The sequence below is a fragment of the Drosophila arizonae genome, chromosome 3 (assembly GCF_054131065.1).
Source record: "Drosophila arizonae isolate 15081-1271.41 chromosome 3, UAZ_ARI_1.0, whole genome shotgun sequence".
In the NCBI taxonomy this organism is placed as follows: Eukaryota; Metazoa; Arthropoda; class Insecta; order Diptera; family Drosophilidae; genus Drosophila; species Drosophila arizonae.
In genome coordinates this window covers 13,149,483-13,175,821 of record NC_142923.1, presented here as the reverse complement: position 1 = coordinate 13,175,821, position 26,339 = coordinate 13,149,483, and the positions used below count along the sequence as shown (strand labels likewise).

The window sequence follows — 26,339 nt, the reverse complement described above, 5'->3', positions numbered from 1 at the left end:
GATTCTATAACTGGAGCAATTTTGCGGGCTGACTAATGTTTTTTATCAGTTGAGCGGTTGTTAAAAATCGTCACATAATGAGTTACTTAGATTCGTTTGATTTCACGGAATCTAGTGCTATAAACTCTGGGATGTTTAAGTGTTTACATGTTGTAAATAAAAAGAAACTTATTTTATAGTAAACCTTTATAAATGTATAATTTAATAATAACACAATTGATTTTCTTTTTTTTTTTTTTAACTTTATTAAAAAAAAAAAAAAAAAGAAAAACATTGTGCCAAAGTAACAAATTTTATTGACTTATAAACTGCACCCATTAAACTCTATTATCATTATCGTTTATTTATTATAATTCATCTAGATCGATAGCTATATAATTATAGCTATTCGTATATGGACCTTCTTCCTATTATAAAGGAACATACATAGCTATTAAATTCTATATCAAAAGGAAGCGAACCATAAAAGCTTATATATTTTTGTTAATCATTTCTGATTTTTTTTTCTTGAGTACAGAAATTTACAGGGATAGCTAACGTTTGAATATAATCATAATATATGGAAATATTATACATATATTAACAAGTATTTTGTATCTGTATTTACCTTTTTGTGGTTAGTTGACGGCGGATTATGGCCCAATGCTGATGTCAAGCGCGACCCTTGTTAGCTGTCTTCCACGCTCTGAGCCATCGTCTTGGCCTGCGCCTTAGCCTTTTGTGGCTGATGACGCTGTTGCTGATGCTGATGCTGTTCGTGGCTGTCTCATTAATAATCGTAATATCTGCGCACACGAGGCGGGCTTTCCGTTATGCAAAACTGTCATGAATCAGGCGAAAATGTAATTACATTCTCCTTGATGAGCGGCGGGCTCATCAGCTGTGTCGTGCCAGCCTTTCGTCGTTCGCCCCGGTCGTTCCAGTCGCGACATTTCATCTTGGATGGCACGCATAACGTGCATATAAATTTTATAATGTCGTTGCCAAGTTTTGAAGACACGTAATCTAGAACTAAATAAGTTTTCTGCCTTGTCTCGCGCAAAGTTATCCTTATGAGTTTTGAAGTCGACAAAGTTTTCTGGTTGTTCTCCACGTTGTTGTTGTTGTTGCTGCTGGTGCCTCTGTCCATTGGGGTATAATAACGATGCTGTTATTGAATTTAAATGTTTAGGATGCTTACCATGATCGTTGACGCGAAATGAGCTGCAAATGGATAACAGCAGTAATAAATAGAGTGCAAGTGAAAGCAGGGCAGCCCCCTGTTGTCTGAATAAACTTGAAAAAGTTAAAAAAAAAAATAAAAATAAAGATAAATTGAATAGTAATTGAATAATAGTGATTAAATATTAGTTTTCTATCTGGCAGAAGCCTTTCTTTACACTCTTTGTAAAGTGTGGGAGGTACACAAATAAGAAGATAGCATAAATTATTTAAAGTGCTTACACTCTATTAGGCTGTAAAGCACAGGTGTGGGCGCATTGAGGGTGATTTGAATGCCTATTGTTCATATTGTATTCAGTCTGAATTAATTATGAATTATTTAAGAAGTGCTAGGTTTGACTACGTGTTTTGCCGGCGAGTAGCCTTGGGTTGGGATATAATTTTTGTGAGTATGGGTATGGGTTGTGGAAAGAGTCTCAAATCATTTAATTTTCAATTTATAATTTGTCTTTTTTTTTATATATATATATATATATATTTATTTTATGCTACTTTTATTGGCAGCATAATCTTTTTTTTTTTTTTATTATTATTAATAATGTATACAGTCAACAGTGCGTATAATAGCCAATGAACTATAAGTAGATATCCATTTAGCGAAAGGTTACGGAAAACATAACGGGGTTTCCATCAATATATTGTAATGATGACTACATTAATAAAGAATTGCCAATACTACTTATATTGATATGTATAGCTATTAGGTATTGCGATATTTTCCAACACGAGGAAGAAAGAGCACAGCTTGTTAGGCCTCAGTCAATATAACTACTACAACAAGAAAATTTTTCTTGGAAACAGTTATGTTTAACTGAGATATATAAATATATTTATAGTGTGATAAGACTTGAGCAAGATTACCTATACGGAAAAAACAAACAGCTTTGCTTTATTGAATACGACGGATTGAACTTGACTGAATTGAGTAAGTTAGCTCAATATGTAAATATAGCTACTTCTCTTCTGTCTATATCTGAGCTCTAAAATTTCGTGACACTTACATGGTATAATTATCTATTTATGCCTACATATAAAGCACATAATAAAATATATATAGGTTACACAATTGTGGAGTCGCCTTGACTCACAAATGGCAAATGTCAAAGTGGAGCAATGTCATGTTATATATTTATTATATAGCTCTCTGTTTTTTTTTTTTTTTTTTTTGTATTTGCTCTGCACACTTGGGCCTAGACACTCCCATAATTAACGCGGTTATTACAACAGAAATCGGTAAAAGGGTGTGGGTGCAAATATAGCTGATATAGGGCACGTAAGCAATTGATATGTTTTAGTGCTTTCCGGTCGATGAGTCAAATGCTCAGGAAGTGGGTTTTATCGGCTGTTGAAACCAATTTCGTATTGTTATTACGCAATTAAAATGGCAAGAGTGAACTGTAAAAATGCACGAGTGCAACATTTGTAGCCAGTGGTGGAACTGAAATCAGAGAATCGGGACAGACCTTGAGCGGCACTTAGCACGGTTGAGGGAATTAATTCTCTTGTATCTACATATTCGCTGGCCCATTCTGCGAAAGTGAACTTTGCACCTTGCGGGAGACCCCAATAGCAGCGAGGTGTGGACATTCAAGCTCTTCTATGGCTGCCTAATGCACCCAATCCCCGCCAGAGGCAGTCGCCTCGCAGCCCCCATGGAACGCGTTGTCAGCATAGTCGAGCAAACCATTGAAAAATCTCAACTAATGTCAAACGCTTTGTCGTCAGTGTCGCCTTTGCAGGAGGGAACGCAGTTTGCAGTTCACACTTTTGAAATTTGGCAACTGATCTATGCATCTTAGTGGGCGTGGCCGCCTTCAATTTGAATAGGATAAATGCATTGTGCACATTGATGAACGGCCAGAGTTTGAGAAACAGTTGGCGATTTGTCACTTACATTTTCCACGAATTTCGCTTCGTCGAACTGCTCGAACTGCATCGAAAACAGATTGCAGATTGCATTTGCATTTATAAAGACATCGTGTGTCATGAGCTCGCCAATAAGCGCAACACTTGTTTCCCAGTGTCAAAGTAAATATTATCATCTGCTGGCCCCCAGGCGATTAAGTCTATTTTGATAACCGCAGCGTCAGTCAAAGATAAACAACTGATTTCATTATGCAAAGCTGAGGAAAAAAGAGCCAGAGCTATGACGAGTGATGAATGCTCTGAAGAGATTAGGTATATAATGTATATATATGAGAATTATATTCAGCAAATAAAGAACATAATCTATTACCTAAAATTACATTAATGTTTTTTATTATGAAAGGGCATTTGGTCTTTGGTGTTCGCTTTTCAAGTCAAAAGCTTATAAATTGTTAATTCACTAAAGCAGCATGTGCCTCCATCTCTCTCTCTCTCTCTGTCTCTCTCTCTCTTTGCTTTCAAGGTTCTCTCTATTTACTTCTAGAGAGCAACGCATAAGAAATGCATTCACACAAATTTCTTGTGTCAACTTGAAGTTGGAAGCGAATTAACAATTTGCGCTGCGGTCTGCGCTGCAGCTTAAGCCAAATTGCAGATTCGTGTTGACTTGTTGTCACTTGAAGAGTTTTTCGCATTTTATATTCGCCTTTCTCCTTGCCTCTTTTTTTTTTGTCACTTTCGATTTGTGTGCAGCTCTATGACAGCTGCAAGAGAAATAAGTGAAGCTGCGTGGCCCAGCAACAAATCCCAAAATTCATAAATAATTTTAAATCTGGCTAAGCAGCTGCTGTTACATAGTTAATAGATTCATTTTACGCACGATTTGCTGGCATTTTGCGTTTTTAATTATCAGCTCAGCTGGCTTAATTTTCCGTCATGTCAAACCTGCCCCCTCTCTCTCACCGCTTGCTGCTCTATTGAAATCTATGGCGAAATAATTGCAAGAACAGCAGGAAAATTCAGCATATTTAGTGTGCGTCATTTAACTACTATAATTAAGACTGGCAGCAGTGTTTATATCAAAACATTCTCTCATGCACTCAATGCAGCAATCGACACCTTTCAGACTAAGCCTACAGCGGATTATTGCGTATACGTCGCGTATTCACTGCTCTTTATTTGAGAGGTATACTGTAAACACTTTATATAAAACATTGCTGATAGTGCGATTTGTATAGAGTATAAGCTGTTGAGTTTATTAACAGTTTACTGTTATGTTAAAATATAAATGCTAGTGAAGATAATTTCGTTATACTTTCAGGCGCAACCAATAAATGAAAAGCTTTGGATTTTAGGTTAAATAAAGAACTTGAACAAAGACATAAATTATTCCAATCTTAAAAAGTAAATAAAAAAATTTATAAAAAATATTACTTTTTAGTTAAAAAAAAAAAAAAATTAAATTTATTTATGTTTGTTTTTAATTTAATTTAATTATTTAATTAGATAAATATATATATACATATATATTATAATAAAAATGTTTGGACAGATGGTCAAATTAAAGTTACAAAAATATCCATTAAAAGTATTTAAATAATTATACTTTAAAAATATTTTATATATACCATACCATTATTCTTATTTTCTTCATGTCTAAATTTTGTTTATTTAACATAATATACACTTTTTTATTTGTTTTTCCTCTGCAAAGAAGCATCTAGAGAAGCAACAAAAATGTCACTTAACACTTTTATCTTAAACCACCAATGATCTCTCTCTCTCTCTCTAATGCCTTTGCATGCTGACCACAACATAAGTTTAGCTTTGTGACATGTGCTATGCAGAAGTGGACGAGGACTTTAATTTGGAAAACAAAAAATGGGCAAATATCTAGAAAATGGAGCTAGGCATTTGCATTTTGTACAGTTTGTTATCTTTTTGTGCACATCGATTGGTTCGGCTCGCATTGTCAAACAATAGAATATTGCATTTTGCTAGTGCTGCTGCTCGTGCTGCTGCTGCTTGAACGTAACTCAACTCATCTTAACTCTGAGTAACCGCAGGAGTCTCTCTCGGCTGCAACAATGTTGATGCTTGCTAAGGCAGCATCATCATTTGCATTTGCATTTTCATGGTGCTTTATTTTACAATTTATATCGTTTGCAAATGGATATCCAATACATTTTACTTATATGCTGAAGAGCACACACACACACACACACACACACATACTCGTGCTACACACATGTCCAAACGGCAGAGGAGCGCAGTCTAACTTGGCCAAGACTTGTTCGTACGCTCAAGGGCAAGTCTATTAGATATGTGTGTTCCAAGCCAAATGCAGCAATGAAACTAAATCGAATTCAAACAGAAAGTTCATTTACAGTTCATCAAGTCTGCCCCCCACTTACTCACTGACTCTGATTCTCCAAGTTCTGGCAAAACCAAACAAAGGCTTCCTCCAATCCAATCCAGACGCCATTCCAATAGCCAATAGTAGGCGAGAACGTTCAAGTTTTTGAAAGCTGGCTGGTACATAAATTTCCAACTTGGCTTTTATGCTAAATTAAATGAGCCTGGCAGCCAAACAGGCCGTAGAGTTGCACATGTAGTCGATACCCTAACGGCAGGGCATGGGGAAGGTATATCGGACTCAGAGTGCAATTGAATAGCGTAACTGATAAATGCAGCTGCTTACTCTCATCTTCCCTTGGAGTTGGAAATTTCTGCAACTTTTCACATTTCACAAATTTTATCACAGGGTATCTAGCGTGTATTCATTTAACTCTCTAGGTGTTCGATATGTGTTCGATTGACGTCAGAGCAAGTCGAAAACTTGTGGCTCTAAGATGCTAAATTAATTTGCCAATTTGAGTGAGAACCTGACTCGAAAGGAAACTTTGCAGCAAGGCGCAAGGCAAAGTACCACGGCGCATAATTTGATATTTCAAAGCTGAAATTGAGTGCACACGACAGTTGAATTCTCTAATCATAGGAAATCATTTATTTTTTCTTTAAATCTGACATAAACTAGTGCAACAACAACAATCAGTAGCAGCTTGAGGCGTTCGTCTAAGAGTCGATCGGAATCCTTTTGCAAAAACTGTTCCTCTCTCGTTGCTTTCTTATATAATGTATTAAGTGCTATGTCCATTGCCTTTGTCGCACACTTAGCAATTTAGTTTCATTTTGCAAATTGTCCTTGGATATGTTCCTTTGAGTCGCATTTTCTGCTCACTCAAAGGTCACAATCGTTGACTTATGTGCGCTCCAACGCGCAGCAAAAAGCGCTTTAAACGAATCAACAGAAATGCTGGGAACACAGCATCGGAACGGTCGAGGATGCTCTGAAGCGTTAAAACCCCTGGAAGCTTTACCTTATATGTACAAGCACATACTCAAATACAAACAGATTGATATATACAAGAACACACACACTTATACAAATGCTTACTCGGTAGTAAGTGTATTTGATAAAGTTGGAATTTAAGCAATTTCTCCTTGTTGAGTCCACTCTTAAAGCCACGGGAGAACTCAACTCAATTTTGAATTCGTGTAAACTTTGCTTATTATGTAATTATTATTCACATTAATTAAATTAATAAATCAACAAGCAGCTGTGCAGCTAAATATGGCAAGCATGGCAAGGTGCAAGCACTGCAATACCCACTCTATGCTGCATATCTATGGGGTAGTTCAGCTCTCTGGTAAGCATATTGCAACTTTTAGTTTAATATAATTTATGTATTTTATGTAGTTTTATTTACAATACTTTAATATATATTATTTCAAATATTTCTGCTATCAATATGTGGCTATATAACTAAGGTGCATCTAGATAATTTAGTTTTTTTTTTTAGGCTAAGCTCATAATGCTTGAGAATATCTATAAATCTGTTAAGCGATCTATAGCGAGTACCAATACTAAATCAATGAATGGCTCCAGCTAAATTAGCTTAATGTAACTAATTATAAATTAAATTTACGTAGATCAAGTCAACAAACAGTTATTTCATCGCCATCCCTACTCTTCTACTCCTTAAATGCAGCCTTGGGTTAAAACCAGGGTAGTTCACAGTCTTATACTATATCAACATCTTTATACATAGCTAAGACATTCTCAAATATGAGTGTAAATATTTACACTATACTGCAAGTTATAATTAAATTTAGGTTATTCATGCATTGGAAAACATATTATGAGAATGTTGCATGAGTATATCGTATATCCAGGCAATTTTATAAATCGCTGCAAATGCACATTTTCACACATTTCTGGGCAATTAGTTGGCGGGGCGAAATGGCGGCTGCGTCGCTTCTTGTTGTAATTTGTGTGCTAATTTCTTGAAGCACAAAACTTGAGGCAAACTGTGCCAACATTTCAAATCATTTCATCACGAGAAGAAAGAGAGAGAGAGAGACAGAGAGAGAGGCTGACTGGGAGTTAGCCTGACAGGGAGAGATTTGCATATCTTGCGATATGCAGTCAAAGGCAAGTGCTAAAGCAGCTCGGCAAACCACTTTGAGGTCTCTGACAAGTCTTTGGCAGCTGAGCAAAGTAGGGGAAGGGAGAGCGAGCACAGTTTTATCCTTGCCACATCCTGGCTGCCTGTAGCTATTTGTATCTAACTCTTCAGACAGTTTGCTTGCCGCCGCTGCGGTTGCAGCTCTTGTATTTGGCTGAGCACGCCGTCAGCAAGCCAAAAAGGCTGGTGCCAGTCCGCGTTTGACTGTGGCAAATTAATATATATCTGTGAAATCTCTCAATTTTCCACACCTCATTGATAGAGGGAAGGGAAGACACAGTAGATATATACATGCATATGTAAGTCTCATATGCCAACTACAAACTGTGCACAAAAAATGTTAGCAGAAATTTACAGTGATTGCAATTCTCAGCATGGGCTGCAATATGAGAAAACTTGGCAAAAGGCAAAAATTTGATTGTGCTAAAACAGAGAAAGCGGCTCCAGAACCAGGCACAATCAGCAGTGGATAGGGAAATGTCTGAATGTGATAAAGGGAGAGAATTAAAGAGAGAGAGAGAGAGAGAGAGAGAGAGAGGCAGGCTGACTTCAATAGCGTATGCAAATAACATTTAACAAATGGCAGCAGAGGAAATGCACACAACTACCTGATACCCTGTGCTAAATATGTTCATTACAGGGAACTCTTCTAGCTGATATGCCATGCGGAGACTCTGGCATATGAGCAGCATTAACGACTGTGAACGCACCGAAATGACCAGAGTCTGGGCTCAATTGTTACTGAAATGTTTTGTTTGAGTCAGATATTTGCTTGTCGGCTTAGTAGCCAAGTCCACAATTCTAAATTGTTGTTAGCCAAGCCAAGCAGCCAGGCGGCAAAAGTTGGCCAACAAGCAAAGTTCACACTGAGCCAAAAAACGACTAGGAGATACTCTGAGCTCTACAAAAAACATATGTATACTCAAATGAGTATACTACTCTTTTTATCAATTTATTTATTTATTTTATATTATTAATTTATTGATTTTAACTTATTAAAAATATCCTTATTTTATAAATAGTACACACGATTATATATTTCAGGCTTTAGTCTCCAGTTTTTATGGTTTACGAGATAACTTCGTTCAAACGCACGAACCCCTACTGTATCGACTCAGCTGGTTGTCCTGTTCAATAACATACATATCTTTTTTATGGATCATTGATAATTTCTATACATATTTTTCAAAATCTTTTATCTTTCATACCAACTCAAATTTTTTTACATAGTGAAAACATGCCAATTTCAATGGGAGCATCGAAAAGGTAAGTGAGTCTCAATTGAACTTGAATAGTTGCGTGCTTTATATGAGATCAATAAATTATTCACTACTTAAAGCAAAATTATATCTCTTTCTAACTTCACATATTCAATAATGTTGCTCTGCTAATAATTTCTCTCAGTGTTGCCGAACAATGGGGCTTGTCATAACCACAGGTGCGTTCACCTGATGCCCACAAAGCGTTAAAGTGGCAGATGAGAAGAACTGCATACAAAATGCCTTCTGATTATATAGCAGCCGCATCTCCAGCTATTGGTACTATTTCAGCTCCTGTTTCTGCTAGCTCCCAGATCCTTCTGCCTGTGCATGTGCATGTGTGTCTGGGTGTGTATACGTGTGTGTGTTGTGCCATTGTCCATGTGGTATGCAGCTGCCAATTAGATGCTGGCAGCACGAGACATGCGACATGAGACGTTAGCTCCAGCTAGGAAAATCGAGCAGAACTCGATTTCCACTGACAGCAGCATGTCAGAGCGGCTCGTTGTCATGGCAGCCAGTGGCATGATGATGTGCCTCATGTCTGTCGTTGCCCTTGCCATTGCCGTTGCCGTTGCCATTGCCATTGCAGTTGCTGTTGCATTTGATGAAGGCTTAGAAGTGCGTTTATAAGCGGGTTACGGCTTTTTCATTTCGAACTAGCCGAGCTGCCGGCAAGTCAAAAGAGCAGCAAAGCCAGAGAGCTCAGAGATCCCAGTTGCCACTTGAAGATTTATGAGTGTGCTGGGAGTTTGCTTACCTGCTAAAGGCCCAAAGTGAACAGCAAAGAGCCCGAAACTGAACTGATATCATTTTGATTTATAGATTTAATCGAATACATCCAACTACATATGTATATGTTGGCAACATGTTTATTTGGCCGCTACTTGACAACGTTTCTCAATTTCAATTAACACAATTCAGATCATCAGAGAACATGACCTTTAATATTATAAAATATATATATTTCTGTTCAAAAATTTAAAAATTTTATTATTATTTATTGATTTCTATTTATTATTTAACTTGAATTTTTCATTATTTTTGTTATAATTATTAAAGGGATTATTTTATAAATTTATGTTATATTTGAAATCTGTTTTTGATAAAACTTCTATTTCTGGAATTAATTTATTTAAATTATAAAATTGTCACTTTCAATTCATATTTATTCAAAGCTGAACTACCATAATATGTAATATATTCAGTTAGTACACACATGTCTAACAGCTTCTTCTTCGTCAAACTTCAACCTAATTTTAATTAAGGAATTTCTATCTTAGTTTAAACTCTTGCCTAGAGCCATGTGTATATATGTATTTATTCATATATATTTTCACCTTTTCGTTTGTTGATTTAGAGTCGTGTTTGGCCTCAAGTCTATTTCAATGATCATATCACTCAGACACACACACACACACGTGCAGTCAAAAGTCAGCCCAAGTTGGTTTTCTTGGTCCTTTTTGACATTCAATTAATATGCAAATTGAGCCCGACAACTGAGCTCGGCTGGGCAAAGCATTCCACATGCGATAAGCCGCATTTAACCCGGCTTCTTATTCATTTAGCTCCCTTCTCTTTGCCTTTTACACTTTGGCATCGCAGCGAAGAATAAACAAAGTGCATAAGATTCAGGGGAAGGGGCAGGCCGGGGCGAGGTTGCGATACGATAGCACAGCATAGGGATAGAAATTAGAAAACCAGCTTAGTGATTCCGCAAACGTTTGCAGATTTCGTGCATAGTTTCAATTGCTTGCCTCGGGCGACGGTGTCTATTGTTGTGCTGTCTGGGCTCTGGTATCCTGGCATCTGGCGTGGTCTGGCGCTCTCTGGTCTTGGGGAACCCCCTCAGGAATGCCCCACGGAATTTATGAGACCCTCGAGATTAGTTTGCGCTGTTGTTTGCTTTAATTGCAAGCAGTGGGCGTGGCCGTGTCGCCAACTCAGCGGATTGCGGATACAGAGAAGCGAAATAGAAGCGAAACGAACGAACGTTATTGGGCACATTCCACATACGCCACGCAGCGTAAGCTCTATGCCGGCGCACACAGACACAGAAATTTACACTCTCGGCTAAAAGTATACGTATCGGGCACTGGCAATTGGTGTTGCTCTGTAGCTGTACTCTTAACACTCGTATTGCAGTGCCAAGCCCAAATAAATACACTTATCGTGAGTCGCAAGGCATTCGCCAATGTCTCGCATGCATAAATTCTGCTCGAATATTGAGATTGAGGATTGCTGGAGGGGGGGAAGTGGCCCACTGATGCGCAGAGGAAGCGGGAGTCGGGGTGGTGGTGTATCGGCTCTTTTGGGCCATTTTGGTGTATTTGTTTCCATTTTATATCTTATTTATTTCAATTTTTTGCCCATTCGTTTGCGACGTGTGTCGATGTAGCACATTTTATCGCAATGCTTTTTCTTCGCATTTCTGTTTTCTACTTTTTTGTATCCTTTGGGATGCAATTTTAAAATATTGCACACACTTCTCGCATCGTCTGTCCAAACAGAGCCGAGCCAACTCGGAGAGATCCATTTATATTTCATGTGCGACGTTTTTGTCCTCATCGCCATCGCCAACGCCATTGCCATTGACTTGAGTGATTGTAATAAATTATTGCCAAGTTTATCTGGGCCAATGGATCAGCGGATCTGGTATTCTTTTCTAGAAGTCAATTGATTTTGCCAAAGTTGCCAAAGTTGCCAAAACAAATGTTCAAGTGTGGCTAACACAGAAATAATATATTAAAGTAAATGGATGGATAAATTTAAATGAATAAGAATAATATCATATATTAGTGTTTTAAGGTAACATTAAACAGTTAGCTGCCGTACTTGTACACTCTGCTCATCCTTTTCGATAGAAAACTGACAAGCTATCGATTTATGTTTGCTCCAAATTAATTGAGCAAGTTTTGTATAATCAAGTATGCATTGACATTTCTGTATTTCTGTCAGCCTGTAGTAAGTATTTAAGGCCAGCTAAACTCAAGCGGACAGCATATAGAAATCAGACGACAAACTGATTACAACGTAGAAAAATAAAATCGAAAATTGAAAAAAAAAAAAATAATAATAATTTAAATAAATAAATAAAATCGGTTTAAGAACGAAAACTCTTCATTTTTATCTAAACAATGCTGCACCGTGCCGATTTTTCTGATGGCAGCAATCTGCGTGGACTGCTGCCGAGCCCTGGGCAGGTAAGCTGAAGTAAGGTCCTTCGATTTGCTAGATATACAAGTCTCTCAAAATTTAGAGGGAAGCGCCTGATAGCCATGGCGGCGGCGCTCAAGTCCAGTCGCAGCTCCACGAACGACGTGAATGGCTGCTTCAGTTGGGCCTAAGTCCCAGCTGTGCGCACGATCTGGCCATGCACACACTGGAGCATCCAGAGTTCAGTCTGAGTGAGTTCCAGGAGCACTGGCGACAGCTTCGCCAGCAGCTGGGTCCCAGGCGCCAGTACGAAGTGGATGCCATTGTGTTGCGCAGGATCCGCGAGCTGCTGCAAAGCGGATCGCCAGAAAGGAATCATCCAAGAACTCCGTCGCCACCGCACGGCATTAACTGGAACTCGACTGATTGCGACACGCCAGCTCCAGGTCATCTGGGATATGGCTCACCCATGCGTTGCCCGACTGATCGCCAGTCAGAGCGTCGAATGACTTCCACGCCTGTGTATGAGCTGAAAGTGAATGCCATAGAGCCCGATTTCTATGACATAAATGAGGATCCACGCAACGCCCATGAGAATTATCAACCGGCACATCCAAGCGCCTTCATAGCCCACAGCTCCACTGACGAGCGCTACAATGGAATCAATTATCAGAGTGGTGGGGCTCATTTTCCCGAGGCCTATAATATAGATGCAAATGCTCGCAACATATTGACAGACGACAGTCAGTTTACAGGGCATAACAATCTGCACTTCAATAATAACTTTGACTATGTTGGGTATTTCAACAACAATTATCGCCAGCAGTTGCCTGCACACTCCGAGGCTATGAATACTTTCAACTTCAACAACCAAGCACGTGAGCTACAACAACAACAAAATCGAAACTTTTATAATAATTATAATAATCTACAATTTCAAAATAATGAGCGAAATGCTTGTCATTTTGACAACAGAAACTATGCAGATACGATTAATACAAACATGAACTCAAATCAATATCCGATGGGTTATTCGGTGCCAAGACCTCTGCTGCCAGATCCCCGAGTCAGAATCGATAATACAATTGACGGCAAATTCGGTGAACACAATAGCCGCAAGCGCATTTTGGACTCGCCCAGCGAACAGAATTGGCCCAAGCGACGCTTTATGGAGGAGACGAATCAGATATTTAAAATTGGCGGCGTTGAGTTGCCGCGAATCCAAAGGAAGACCCACGCTTTGCCGCAGCCAGAGGGCAAATCGTATGCAATCAAATTCTTTAAGCGCCAATACTGCCCCATAGTGGGTGGAATGACAATGGGGTCACCAATAGCTCCAGCTGAGCCGATTCCAGATTGTCCCACACATCCAAATCGAACTGCGGCCAAGCGCATTCGCCAAGACTTGCGGAACGAATGGTTGGTGCTATATCGGAATAAGAACTACAAGGATTGGGATGTTTGGTGGAAAGACTTCAAGTGGTGCGGTGCGGGCATCGAGAACGAGCTCGAACGCTATAAAGGTATTAATTTAATGGACAAATCATTTCTGCACATTGTAATGAACTATGACAAACCGCAGACGGTTAAGAGGCTGCTGAATCAGGCCAGCGTGGCCTTGGAATTGAATAAGACGAACTACCAGTCGATAATGGGCACCATATTCGAGATCATGAATGAGAAGTTCTTGGGGAAATTGAACTTTTCAGAAATCGGCCGATTGCAGGACATGATACGTTACATGCCGAATCATCTGTGGGCATACAAGATGCGCAGCATGGTCTATCTCTGGTCCCGCTACTGCAAAGTGCGCACATCGAGCGATCAGAGCGAGGATGCCGCCAAACATCTCTGGGCCACACACACTCAATGGTACAGCGCCCTCTTCCACTGGCTGGCCAAGCAGGCCTTCGACGAGCTCAAGCGGATCAGTCGCATCGAATGGCCGGAGCATCTCAATAAATATGCCACAATTGAGTGCGAGCCTTTGCCTTAAATGATGAAGTTTCAATTGTAGCAAGCAATACTATACATGGGCCGCCATATGTGTAAATTTATACAAATATATACATATTTTGATCCTGATACTAGCCATCGATTGTAAACATTTTTACCTCAACAAACTGTATCTAAGCTCTGCTAGGCATTGCCAAAATAAAAATGAGTTGAATCCAGCAAACTGATTTTACTTTAGATTATAAAGAACAACTAGAAAAACTATGCAGCGATAATTTGGAATGAGAATAGCCCAATATCCTAAACTCTCTCACTCGTCCCCTCATTTGATCAGTTTTTATGTCTCCCTTTCCTTCGCACTCCTTCGTCCTTATAACTTCTCTTGTTTCTTTATTACTCCTTTTACGTCACTCGCGCTTTCTCCCTCTCTTCCTAAATCCTTCTCTTTCTCTAATTCCCTCATTACTTCTCTGCCTTTTACTCCCTCTCTCTTGTCTCTATATCAGTTCATCTGTTTTTACTACCCACTTAATCTTACTCAGTCTCTTTTATCCATATCCATCTGTACATCAAATTATATTTCCTATAGATTTTTCTCTCTCTCTCTCACTCTCTTTCTCTCTCTCGATTTCACTCTCTCTCGCTCTCTTTTATTTTGATACTTCTTAATTCCGCAATGATCCATATCCATCTGTACATCAAATTATATTTCCTATAGATTTCTCTCTCGCTCTCTCACTCTCTCTCTCTCTCACTTTTATTTTGATACTCCTTAGTTCCGCAATGATCAAAGACCTGCTCGAGCTAATCTACCACATATTAAATGCAAACATAATTTAATTTGAATTTAATACATACACACACATGCATATATAGAGCATTACAAAAACTCTCCTCAGAGTGTAATATAATTCTTGGCTACATTGAATTTTGTCAGAATATAATTACTGGACTGAGAATGCTCATCAATCATCCATGGACATTGCGTTTTCCAAGTACTATATATACTTTGTGGCAATGAATGAATAAATCAGGCATAAATAGTCAATTCCAATAACTTAAATTCACTTTAATTTGCAATACGACTCAAAAGCCACATCTGCAATCAATTGAGCCGGCCTGAACAGTTTCCCGCTTTTAACTAATTCTGTTTGCTGCGCCACTCGTTGAGCGCTGCTCCTCCATCTGTTTGCTGGGCAAGCAAAAAACCCGAAGCATTTATATATACTTTTTCGTATTTTTTTGTTTTTCGCTTGCACAAAGTTGTTTAATTTGTTATCGCAAAGTGCACCTGAGCCCAAGCCCGAGCCCGAGCAGGAGACCGAGCGTTGAATTGCAGGAGAAGAGCGCAAGCCCAAAGGCAAATGAATAAAGCAAAGAAAGCAAAACAAAAAACCCGTAAGGAAAATAAAATAAAAATGGAGACAAAAAATTGCAAAACGTTGTTGCATATTAATCCGACAGAGTATTTCACTCAGCGGGTGTCTCAACCACAGAGCAAGCAGCCAGCCAAACCACCCAACCGCCCACCCAACCAACCAGTCGAGCGAGACGCGGCACAGGACGACCACGAAAGACATTTATTGTATCCTTAGCGCGCTTGACAGACGCGTGCTTAGACGATGATGAATTTGTCAACAGCGCCGCGCGAAATATTCGCCAAACTCGACGCGGCGTGGGCGTGGTCGTGGCCGTGGCTGGGCGGACTCATTCACAAACTGCTGGGAATTCGGGCAACCAGCCAGGCAGACGACATCAAGTGACGAAAATAAAAAAATGCAAATAAAATGCCAGCTTATTGAGTCGGCGATGAGGTCGAGGTGGAGGACAGTTGATGGAGGACACGGGTGCTAGCTGCTCTTTACTTGATTGAAAAAGGTGATGTCAAGGCTTTGCGCGCCCAGCATATAAATTGTTGGAGCCACCCACAGAGACGCAAACATATCACACCTAGGCCAATCAACTAAAACACTCCAGATGCAGGTAGAGATATTTAAGCTTGCTCATTTAAGCAAACACTCTTATATACTGGTAGCTAAGCCTTGCTTAGGCAAACTCAAACACAAGGATTTGACGGGATGTTTATCAGGCCTGCTGCTAGCATACTTCTGCATAAAGCCAATGCTATAATATTTAATTTCAAATTCTTATCCTCAGACATTCGGCTCTAGAGTCAAGAGCAGGCAAAGGGCCTGAATTTAAGTAGATTTTTGCATTTAATTTGGTCGATAGCACATTAAGCTGACTTGGTTTATATATACGCTTGGCTACACTGCAAGCACTCATACACGCACTCACACACACACACACATACACTAATTAATTAAAATTCAATTTGAATCGTGCACGCACGTGTTACGCCCACACGCTCAATCATAATTTTAATTTTGCCCCAAATTAAATTACAAGCCTACACCTTGCCCGTGCCCAAGCCCCACGCACCTGTCGGGAAGAGCTAGAACGAAACAAAGGTGCCCATAATTGGTAATGTGCTCTGTGCACTCGAAATATTTTGCTACTAATTGCAAATTGCAAATCAGATTAACATTAACGTCTCATGCACGGAAGCCCAAATCTCTCAATTATATGCGCATTCTCGAACGATTCAACAGTTTTGCTTACTAATTTGTCGAATCGATTCGGCTGTCAGTCTGTGCAGCTGAAAACTGAAGCGCATTTGGCAACTCTGCCTCTGGCCAGGCCAACGTGAGTGGGCCCGGCCTGGCCTGCCTCGGTCAGCTGGCATTTCATTAACACTTGGCGCACATTCATCAAATATTTGCAGACGTTTGCAGTTAACGCAAATAACTGAATTAATTATTGAATATTTGATAATTGTCGAGCGAATGGCATTAATGCACGACTTACTCATACCCTGTCCCCCGATTTTATAGCACTCATAAGTTATCCTTTTTATTGGTATGCAAAGTATGGCATATTTTTATGTTAATTATGTGATTAAGTTGCCTTCACTTAACGTTAGTTATGTGCATTGAATAACTCCTTCACGGCGGCAGTATGACTAATTAAATTCCATTTACGCTTTTATAAGTGCGTGAAACCACACAGAAAATTCAATTAAATTGCAATTAATCATTGGGTCAAAAGGTAACATTTTATCAAAATAAAAATATGTACATATACAATAATGAATTTATAATTAATTTCCTGACTTCAGGCTAAAGGCAAAAAAGGTTTTGAAGGCTAAGAGAAGTACGGAGAAGTTATGCTAAGGAAAAATAAATATATAGAAGTATATATTACAATGGTATATATCTAAACTAATATGAATATGAATAAAAAAAATTAAAGTTCAGTAAATATATATATATCTATATATATAAAAGAAAGTTGTGTAAAAGTGAAGACTGCTTATAACTTGATTTGGGCTGAACCAATTTTCATGGTTTTTGATTTGTTGGATTTGTCTCCGCAACGAGTTTAGTATAGGGTCTTAAAAATACTGAAAAAATTTGCCGAATACTTGAAAAACGCGGTTTTTTCCCCAAATGTTCAAATTTTTTTTATACCCAGTAGGCTTGGTAACAGTGACAGTTTTGACAATAGTGTAGAAGTAAATAAACAAATGTAGTCAGTCAGTCTACGGTCTCCTGACCTCGAGCAGACCTGACTATTCAAAAAAAAAAAAAAAAAAAAAAAAAAAAAAAAAAAAAAAAAAAAAAAAAAAATTTTCAAATCAAAAGGAAAAATATTTCAAATCAAAAATCTGCAAAAAATCAAAAGATTAAAACCTGACTGTTCAAAAAATAAATAAAAAATTAAAAATTCGAAATTAAAAAAAAAAAAAAGGTAATTATTAAAAAGTGTATTTTTGGCTTTTTATATTTTCGGACTTTTAAACTTTATAAATATTTCAAATCAAAAATCTGCAAAAATTAAAAAAAAAATCAAAAGATTAAAACCTAACAATCAAAAATAAATAAAAAATTCAAAATTCAAAATTCGAAATTAAAAAAAAAAGTTAATTATTAAAAATTGTATTTTTGGACTTTTACAAAAGCTAAATATCTCGAAAGTTCAGGTATTTGTTTGTCTCAAACATAAATTTGTGTAAATTATTTATATTTATATTTCTCGATTGTTTTATATGGTTTTGTGCGAGGGCAGTATTACTATTAATAAAAATGTCGCGTCCTAGAAGATCTAATCTTTCCCGGCGGACCCATAATGCAATTAGGCAACGGAATAGCGCGAGTCAATTATCTGACGAAGAGCGAGAAATCGCCCGAGAAAGGCTCCGCGTTAGTACCCAGGGAAGAAGGGCCTTAATTCGTGCTTCTCAAAGAGAGGCAGCCCGTGAAATGGCAATAAGAAATGGTTCAAGGATTGATTTGAATCGAGCAGCGTTTCGATATGATTGCACCATTGATTACAGCTTGAATCGTTTAGTTTGCATTGGTCCAATGGACGTTGTTTGCTAGCATTGTGGCGCATTGAAGTTTGCTGGTGAAACGCCCGGTTTGTGCTGCCTTAGTGGTAAAGTGACATTGCCATTAGCGGTCACCATAGCCATTGCGTTCCCTGCTTTATGGCGAAACACTAGAATCACGACATTTTCTAGCGAACACTCAAAAATACAATGCCTGTTTCCAAATGACATAATTTGGGGCGGAAAATATTGGAGACGGATATTTAAGGTAATTTACGTTAAAAATTTTATTTTCTATGACTGCCAAAAAAAAATTTTGAATAATGTAGTTTGTTAGATTTCTGTAAATAGTGTTTGTAAATATAACTATAACTATGGCTTTGAATTTAAAGATTCAAGGCCAGATTTGCCATCGCATTGGATCATTGCAACCTATTGATGATGCACAGCAAAAATTCTTGCAAATATACTTCATGGGCAATATGGAAGAACAACTTGACCGGCGTCAAGAAATGAACACAGCTATGAAAAGAGCAATTCTCCAAGATTTGCATGCTTAGAAATTTAAACCAACCAAAACTGTGCAATGGAACGCGTTTGGTGATAAGAAAACTGATGAGCAATGTGATTCACGCGTCGATACTCAAAGGAAAATTTAAAGATGAGGAAGTTCTTATTCCTAGGATTCCGATGATCTCAAAAGATATGCCCTTTGAATTTATTTGAATTCTCGCTTCGTCTTGCCTTCGCCATGACGATCAACAAGTCACAGGGCCAATCTTTGACTATTTGTGGCCTCAATCTAGAAAATGTGTGTTTTTCTCATGGTCAATTGAACGTGGCAAGCTCACGTGTTGGCAAACGATCCGCATTATTTGTTCTTGCACCCGACCAAAAAACGAAGAATGTCGTTTACAACAAGGTGCTTGAATGAAAATCCGATTAATAAATTTATCAGTGTATCCCAGCCTGAACAACATAGCTTTCAACAATTTTTTACCTAGAAATAATATAGAGGGCAATGCAACGTTTGCCGGGCCAGCTAGTAAAGTTATATATATATATATATATATATATATATATATATATATATATATATATAAAAGCTAAACTAATAAAAATAATTATGAAACAATCAAGTAATTAAAGTCAAGTAAATATCTATAAACTATGTAAAATATGTAAAAAACAAATGTGCATATGCAATCAATTTATGATAATGGAATATTTCTACACTAATTGGAATGTGAAGCAATCAAGCAAATTTGAAGTCAAGTTATTATGCATATTTATATAAGCTTGCAATCTCTACTCTCTCAATACATAGAGCCGGCTATTCGGCATTCAAGCTCAGCCTTTTATTTACTAAAATCTATTGTAATTTCAGTAAATCAAATGAAAACCTATGCACCACATAAAAAGTGTTGGCAAATATGTGTAAATTGTCAACAGTTTGTTATGGCCACAGCTCAAACAAATAAATGCAAAACGCTGGCCCAGCTAGACAAAAATACTATTTGCAAATAGACGAAGTCTCGTAAACACCTCCTGCCAGCCGGATCATGGTTAACGAGCTGCCAGTTCACAATCTGTTGCATGCAAATATGAAATACAAATTTGAGTTTTGGCCATGCCCATCCCGAGAGCCATCTATTTGCGATGTTAGCTGGCATTTTGTGATTTGCCATCAATTTTACACAATTTTATGTCTTGAATCTGTGAGCTGAACACTGATTTAATTTTGTAACGAACTTGTAACAACAACGACAACGGCTTCACCTTGTTGACCCATGTCCAAAGTTTCAGTTCTCAGTCCTGGTCGCTGCTGCCTGTCCGTGTGGCAAGACAACGGCTTGTTGTTGTTTGTCTGCATGCAGCATGCTGCTGCTGCTGGACTATCTCAGTTTGGCCTGGAGCGTCTGCCGTCTGCCGCTAACCACTGTCTGTCCTTCGCTCTTTGAGTCTGCCTGGGTAATTTCATTATGAGTTTTATGACTTTTAATTAATTTTCGAAAGTGCACAATTTCACATCAGACTGCAGTTTATTTGCTCTCCATCCCTCTCTCTCTCTCTCTCTCTCTCTCTCTCTCTCTCTGTCACTGTCTTTCTCACTTTTTATTTGTTTTGCTAGCCGACACAGTCCAGCTGTCCGGCCGGAAGTGTGCCATAATTTCCGCATAAAACTTGACGCTGGCCAATTCATCTGCAATTCGAATGGAAAGTAGCCAACTCGGGTTGCCAGTGTAACGAGTGTCAACAACATTCAATTAATTTTCCTTATTTTCTGGCCAACTTTTTCAGTTTTCATTATTCAACAACCAAAATGTTCACCTAAGAGAGAAAGAGAGAGAGAGGGAGAGAGATGCTCTGATGCTCTGCAAAACTACAAAATAAAGTTCTTGTTAGTTCCAAATAAGATTGCAGCTGGACTTACAGCTATGATAAAGTATCAACATAAATCATCAACAGAGTTAGCTATTTGCATTTAATATTATATTAATTTGTTCTTGTTATATCAACAATGTTAAAGAATATGAATGTTGAGTAGCTGTATGTAGCTGTTATAGAAACCATTTCTATTAAGTGTATATAGCTTGTCCGTTCGCTTCACATATCCAGCATAATTCATGGGGTCAAGTAATCCATATCCATATTGAATATTTCTGTAGTTTATAATGAAAAGAAGTAAGCAAAAATATTGGGCTATGTTTATTTTAAATCTCAAGAATTCTTTTTATTGTATTTAATATTTGTCTTTTTGATACAAATTAAAATATTTTTTTCAATTGAGATATAACTTAAATTATTTATTTATTATTTTTTTTTTTTTATTAGGATTTGATTTACAAGTTTGTCTTCATAGTATAAGATAAAGTTCTACCAAGCCAAAGGCCTTTGTATTGGCTTTACCCTATGTTATTCTCTAAATAAATAAATAAGAAAAAAGTTATATAAATAAAATAATAAAATAAATAAATTAATACAATAAAATAAATTAAACAAATAGTACAAAATAAATAAAATCAACCTTTGTTTATTTTCCCACATTTTCATCAAATTCAATTGAAGTAGGCATTCGTGTAAACTATAAATTCTCAATTTTCATCATTGTTGGCAACACAAATTGTTTAGTCGCTCAAAGACATACTCACACACATACACACAGCGTACGGCACTATTGGAATATAATTTATTAATTGTGTGATTAGCTTGGGACAGTAAACGGCTTCAAGATGTCTGCAGAAGTGGAGGAGATGCTGAAACGTTTTCAGAACGTTAAGAACATCATTGGCATTGTTGTTGCCGACTACGATGGCATTCCCATCAAGACCACATTGGAGAACGTGCAATCGGTTCACTTGGCATGTCACATGCATTTGTTAACGGAGAAGGCGCGTCAGGTGATACTGGATCTGGATGCCACCAATGAATTCGTGTCTATGCGCATGCGCACTAGCTACTTTGAGATCATACTGATGCCCTCCGATAACTATTTCATAGTCGTCCTTCAGAATCCCAGCGATTAGAAGATGGCTTATTCGTTGTAAATTGTTATTGTTATAACTTGTTCATTAAAGACATTTCTCTGTGCAAGTGGAGTGTTTAACATGAGAGAAAAAGAGAGAGAGAGAGAGAGAGAGAGGGAGGAAGAGAGAGAGAGAGAGAGAGAGAGAGAGATAGAGTGAAAGAGTGCTCTACAAATAGGGCTCCATTCCCTTTGGCAGCTAGCTTTGAATGGTTTAAAAGGCAACTCTCTTTGCATTATGAATGCTCATCAATTATTAATGAACTCAAAATGTATTTGGAATTAACTCTGCTTCAATGTGCCCAACCGACTCCTGCTGTCGTATAAATAAAGACTCTGTAGCCGCAACGGCATAAATAAACTTTTTGTCGCTCAGCTCAGCTCATCCAAAACTGTCAAGTATTTTCAGCTATTATTCATTTTCATTAATTCTTGTACAAGTAAAATGCATTATGCACGGCTCTACTTATGTATAAAGAGTTTGGGTGCTCTCGTATAAATGCATATGCATGTATGTCTAGACACCCAAGAGCAAAGCTAAATGAAATCATATGCGAAAAGGCTAAAAGCTATGCTATCATTCATTCTGTTCATACCCACTTGCAATGGACTTAAAGACAAGTTTTTATTGAGATTGAGAGTCAGATTTACTGTAGATGGTCTTAAAATAGACAAAATTTAAACAATGAATGTTTTATAAAAATCACATTTTCATTTTATCAATTTTAATCCCAATTGATGTAGCAAAAATTTAAGTGTAATAATTCCAAATTTTTACAAAAAAAATTATATTTTCTCTGTAGAGTTTTACTTAGTTTTAATCCAAGTTTAGGAAAACATTTGCATGCAGAAAATAATATAAATAAATAGCAAATATTGAAGAAACAATAGAGATAATTTGATAAATTGGTCAAGGTTAAGGTTTTGCTTACTTTTGAAATATATTTCAAAGTGCAGCATGTAATTATTTTTCATTACCTATTTACTTTACCAAATAATGGCCTGACAAAAGCTCAAGAATAAAAGCAAATTCAATTTATTAACTTAAATTTGTCTTCTTTTATTAAATATTATTTTCCTGTAGCTCTTGTTTGGCCAGCTTATTTACCCTTACCCCTACTTGTATACCTGTAATTAATACACCTGTGCTGCTGTGACTGAATTGTGCTAGAAACTTCAGTTTTTGTTAGTTCGGCTCATTTGTATTTCCTGGCTATTGCATTTGTGTGGGATGAGTTAATACATTAGATAATGCCAAGGCCTATTTGGATGATGTAATTGCATGAACGAATTCGACATAGTTGACCAAACCCTGATCGTTGACGCGACCGACCAAGAGCTCGTTCATCTCCTCCTTGGTTAGACGCTCACCACATGTGGTCAGGACTCGTGCAAGCCTGGCCGCTGATATGAAGCCAGTATTGTGCTCGTCGAAGAAGCGCAGGCCCAATATGAGCTGTTCGGCTATCGTGTCTGGCCTGCTCTCCTTGGCTGCTTTCCGAGTTGATGAGACGATGCTCGCATGGATCGACATGACCTCGTCGAAGGGCACGCGTTCGATATGGCCAGCACGCAGCTGTCGGACGTGTTGTCGTACGCACCTCTCGCTGGGATTGGCGCCCAGCACTCGCAGGCACTCGCCCAGCTGTGACAGCTCAATCTTGCCATCGTCGCACTGGTCGAACTGCTGGAGCAGTTGTCGCATACGCTTGAGCTCAGCTGGTGACTCCTTGTTGGCCATCTTGTTGACGAACTGGATCGTTTGCCCCCTGGATGACGTTGCTTGGCGATGCTGCGACTGGGATCGTTTAGGCGTGCAACTCTTGGATACGCATTTTCTGCTCAGTTGCTAGCAACTGTACAGGCTAACTGGAATCCACTTATGTGATTGGGGAAAACAAATTTACAAACAATTTTGACATGATGACAACTAAACGAACCGACTGACAGTAAACATATTCATACAATTCACTTCGAAAACACTCAACAAAGGTTGCTCGACAATCACAGATTTCGATTGGTCAAAAGGAAGTCAAATACAATATTTTGCTTTGAATGTATGGGAGACGAAGAAAAGTTGAGTTAGATGCTGTAAAACTTGAAAAAATCAAATGGAGCTCTATTATTTGTCCCCTTAATTTGAAGTGATACCAAAAGCTGCGATATTTATAGAATTCCCTTTACACTCACACTAAGAAAAGATTTAGAGAGCAAACTAATGCATGTATAAATGTGAAGACCGTTTAGTTCTTATTTGCTCTCATTTATAAAAGAACGCCCCACGTTGTATTCAAGACCTTCAACCGAACCCAAAACGATGAGAAACCCGAAGCCTCTTGCTCAGGGCGAGAGCAAGTGAATATGATATTTTCGGTTAATTCCACATATAGAGCGGAAGCAGAAGTCTGATACATACATATAGACATATGTATGTAAGTATTCTTAATAGGTCGAAGCTGCTTTTGTCGAGCTTAAAACAATAATTAAATTCAGTCTTGGATGAGAGAAACAGAATATATCGCTTATGCTCATATACAACTAGATTAGCTTAAGCTATGTAGATTATTTGGTTTAATTAAATTTCGTGTGGCATCAAACAATGACGCTACAGTCATAAGGCCATGGCCTAAATGTGATAAATACTTGACTAAAGTTGATCTCTGTGTTATGTAAACTCTGATTAGTAAGGCCACAAAATCCATAAGAGCAAAATTAGTGGCTATGCAATGCATCAAATAATCATTTTGACAGGCTTGAAGCAAACAATTGAATGAACAAACAAAACAAGAATAGTTTGCATTTCTGCAAAATTCAATTAAATCCAAGCATAATAGCATAACTTACTAGATTTAATTTAAATACATACAAATAATTATTTTATTAATTTATTAAAGCAATGGAATTATTTGAGCTACATTATTATATACAATTGAGTTGAGGTAACCAAAAAGAAAGGAATACTAAGTAGAAGTAATACAGTTTGCTGTAAATATTAAGTTTTATAAACATGATAATTATTTATTTCTAAAAGCAGCTGCTCAATTGAATAGCATATTTGCTTAAAAATAGATAAACAATTCACAAAAAGAATAAAATACTTAAGATAGTTTATATCATAGGGGAAATTAAATCAGCTTTAGTCCGTTTGACAATTCAAGCTCAAATATCTAATACCCCTAGAAATTGCTGTCAATGAAAATGCTGGCAAGCACATTTCAATAACTAAATTAAGAACATTAAGCATGTAGTCAACTCACAGACCGATAAAAACAGTAAAATCAGTTTTCGTTATGCAAAAGTTTTTGCTGGCCATATAATATCGAGTGAAAATGGCGCACAAAGCGAACTCCGATCTTTTTTGTGTTAGTCCGAAGAACATGATCTTCTATGCACCGTACGATCGCGTGCAGAAACGTTTGGTCACTTTATTGAACCCAACTGGGGAGCGGCTGCTCTTCAAGGTACTGACGAATGCGCCTTGGCAATACAATGCCATACCGAACTGTGGCTTCATCGAGCCATACAACATCAGCGAGATCTGCATCAGTCTGCATCACTTTGAGTTCGAGCGGGATAAGGAATATAGCCATCGCGTTTGCATCCAGTGCATTCGAGCGCCGCTAACTGAGTATCTGAATAACCAAACAATTCTGTGCATATTCAAGCAAGTGCGTCGCTCCAAGATCCACAATGTGCGTGTGCCCATCGAACTGAAGCCGGAGCCCATATGTATACCACAACATGAGCTGGAAGGTATTTTGCAAAACGACGTCCAAAAGCTGATATGGGACCTGCGACCCATTAACACCGACTATATGGCCCAACTCAAGGAAGTGACCATGAGGGGCCACAAGAACCGCTGCAGCTGGGTACGCATGCTATTGGGGCCGCTTATCTTAATATCGACTGGGCTGGCTGCTGGTGAGATTGAAATAAAAACCAAAGAGTAGAGAGAGTAGAGTAACGCCATAGGTATTATATTATAGAAATTTTTAACTATGTTAGGTTCTATTCTAACCACTCTAGAAATCTCAGACCGATGGTCATACATACTAATTAATTTTTAATAGTTAAAAAATACATATATTTATTACCAATGATTTTTTTTTTATAATATTAATATTAATGATAATATTTTTTTTATTTTTTTATTTCTACACACTCTTTGCAGCTTACATTCATCACAATTTCAAAAACGAAATATTCGCAGAAATGAATACGGGGGATTGTGAAAATTAAAATAGGGTTTTAGAAACAACAAAAAAATGCTAAAAAAAAAAAAAAAAAAAAAAAAAAAAAAGAAAAAAAAACAAAAACAAAAATAAGGAAATGAAAAAATAATCATAGCTCAACCAAAATCTAGCTCCAAACGACGGCATAGAGCTATACGAATTGCATGTTTGCTTTTATCACCATTCGGATTTATATTTTGTTAT

General features: G+C 37.7%; 4 protein-coding genes and 2 long non-coding RNA genes across 6 annotated transcripts; 4 read left to right on the top strand and 2 right to left on the bottom strand.

Moving 5' to 3' along the window:
* Window positions 1-269: 269 nt before the first annotated feature.
* LOC149269697 (uncharacterized) lies at window positions 270-4,250 on the bottom strand. Its single transcript, XR_016269332.1, has 3 exons — window positions 2,083-4,250; window positions 1,181-1,275; window positions 270-1,121 (listed from the first exon to the last, which is right to left on the bottom strand). It is a non-coding gene; the product is annotated as an uncharacterized LOC149269697 (long non-coding RNA).
* A 7,578-nt stretch (window positions 4,251-11,828) lies between these two features.
* Window positions 11,829-14,205, top strand: LOC108612146 (uncharacterized). The gene is made up of 2 exons (XM_018005047.2): window positions 11,829-12,078; window positions 12,135-14,205. Exons 1-2 carry the CDS (start codon window positions 12,013-12,015, stop codon window positions 14,025-14,027), a joined length of 1,959 nt encoding a protein of 652 aa, XP_017860536.1. The 5' UTR covers window positions 11,829-12,012; the 3' UTR covers window positions 14,028-14,205.
* Window positions 14,206-17,303: 3,098 nt separating this feature from the next.
* LOC149269696 (uncharacterized) lies at window positions 17,304-19,358 on the top strand. The gene is made up of 3 exons (XR_016269207.1): window positions 17,304-18,029; window positions 18,116-18,645; window positions 18,770-19,358. It is a non-coding gene; the product is annotated as an uncharacterized LOC149269696 (long non-coding RNA).
* Window positions 19,359-21,408: 2,050 nt separating this feature from the next.
* Window positions 21,409-21,971, top strand: robl22E (dynein light chain roadblock 22E). The gene has a single exon (XM_018005048.2). It carries the CDS (start codon window positions 21,611-21,613, stop codon window positions 21,902-21,904), a length of 294 nt encoding a protein of 97 aa, XP_017860537.1. The 5' UTR covers window positions 21,409-21,610; the 3' UTR covers window positions 21,905-21,971.
* A 967-nt stretch (window positions 21,972-22,938) lies between these two features.
* Window positions 22,939-23,889, bottom strand: LOC108609799 (myosin-2 essential light chain). Its single transcript, XM_018001547.2, has one exon. It carries the CDS (start codon window positions 23,642-23,644, stop codon window positions 23,165-23,167), a length of 480 nt encoding a protein of 159 aa, XP_017857036.1. The 5' UTR covers window positions 23,645-23,889; the 3' UTR covers window positions 22,939-23,164.
* Window positions 23,890-25,051: 1,162 nt separating this feature from the next.
* Window positions 25,052-26,244, top strand: LOC108612156 (uncharacterized). The gene is made up of 2 exons (XM_089463907.1): window positions 25,052-25,824; window positions 26,075-26,244. Exons 1-2 carry the CDS (start codon window positions 25,233-25,235, stop codon window positions 26,140-26,142), a joined length of 660 nt encoding a protein of 219 aa, XP_089320033.1. The 5' UTR covers window positions 25,052-25,232; the 3' UTR covers window positions 26,143-26,244.
* The last annotated feature ends 95 nt before the right edge of the window (window positions 26,245-26,339 follow it).

Coding starts and splice junctions, on each gene's coding strand:
- LOC108612146 (XM_018005047.2), top strand. CDS start 12,013: ATGCTGCACCGTGCCGATTTTTCTGATGGCAGCAATCTGCGTGGACTG. Junction 12,079..12,134: donor TGCTGCCGAGCCCTGGGCAG/GTAAGCTGAAGT, acceptor CTCAAAATTTAG/AGGGAAGCGCCTGATAGCCA.
- LOC108609799 (XM_018001547.2), bottom strand. CDS start 23,644: ATGGCCAACAAGGAGTCACCAGCTGAGCTCAAGCGTATGCGACAACTG.
- robl22E (XM_018005048.2), top strand. CDS start 21,611: ATGTCTGCAGAAGTGGAGGAGATGCTGAAACGTTTTCAGAACGTTAAG.
- LOC108612156 (XM_089463907.1), top strand. CDS start 25,233: ATGGCGCACAAAGCGAACTCCGATCTTTTTTGTGTTAGTCCGAAGAAC. Junction 25,825..26,074: donor ATCGACTGGGCTGGCTGCTG/GTGAGATTGAAA, acceptor CACTCTTTGCAG/CTTACATTCATCACAATTTC.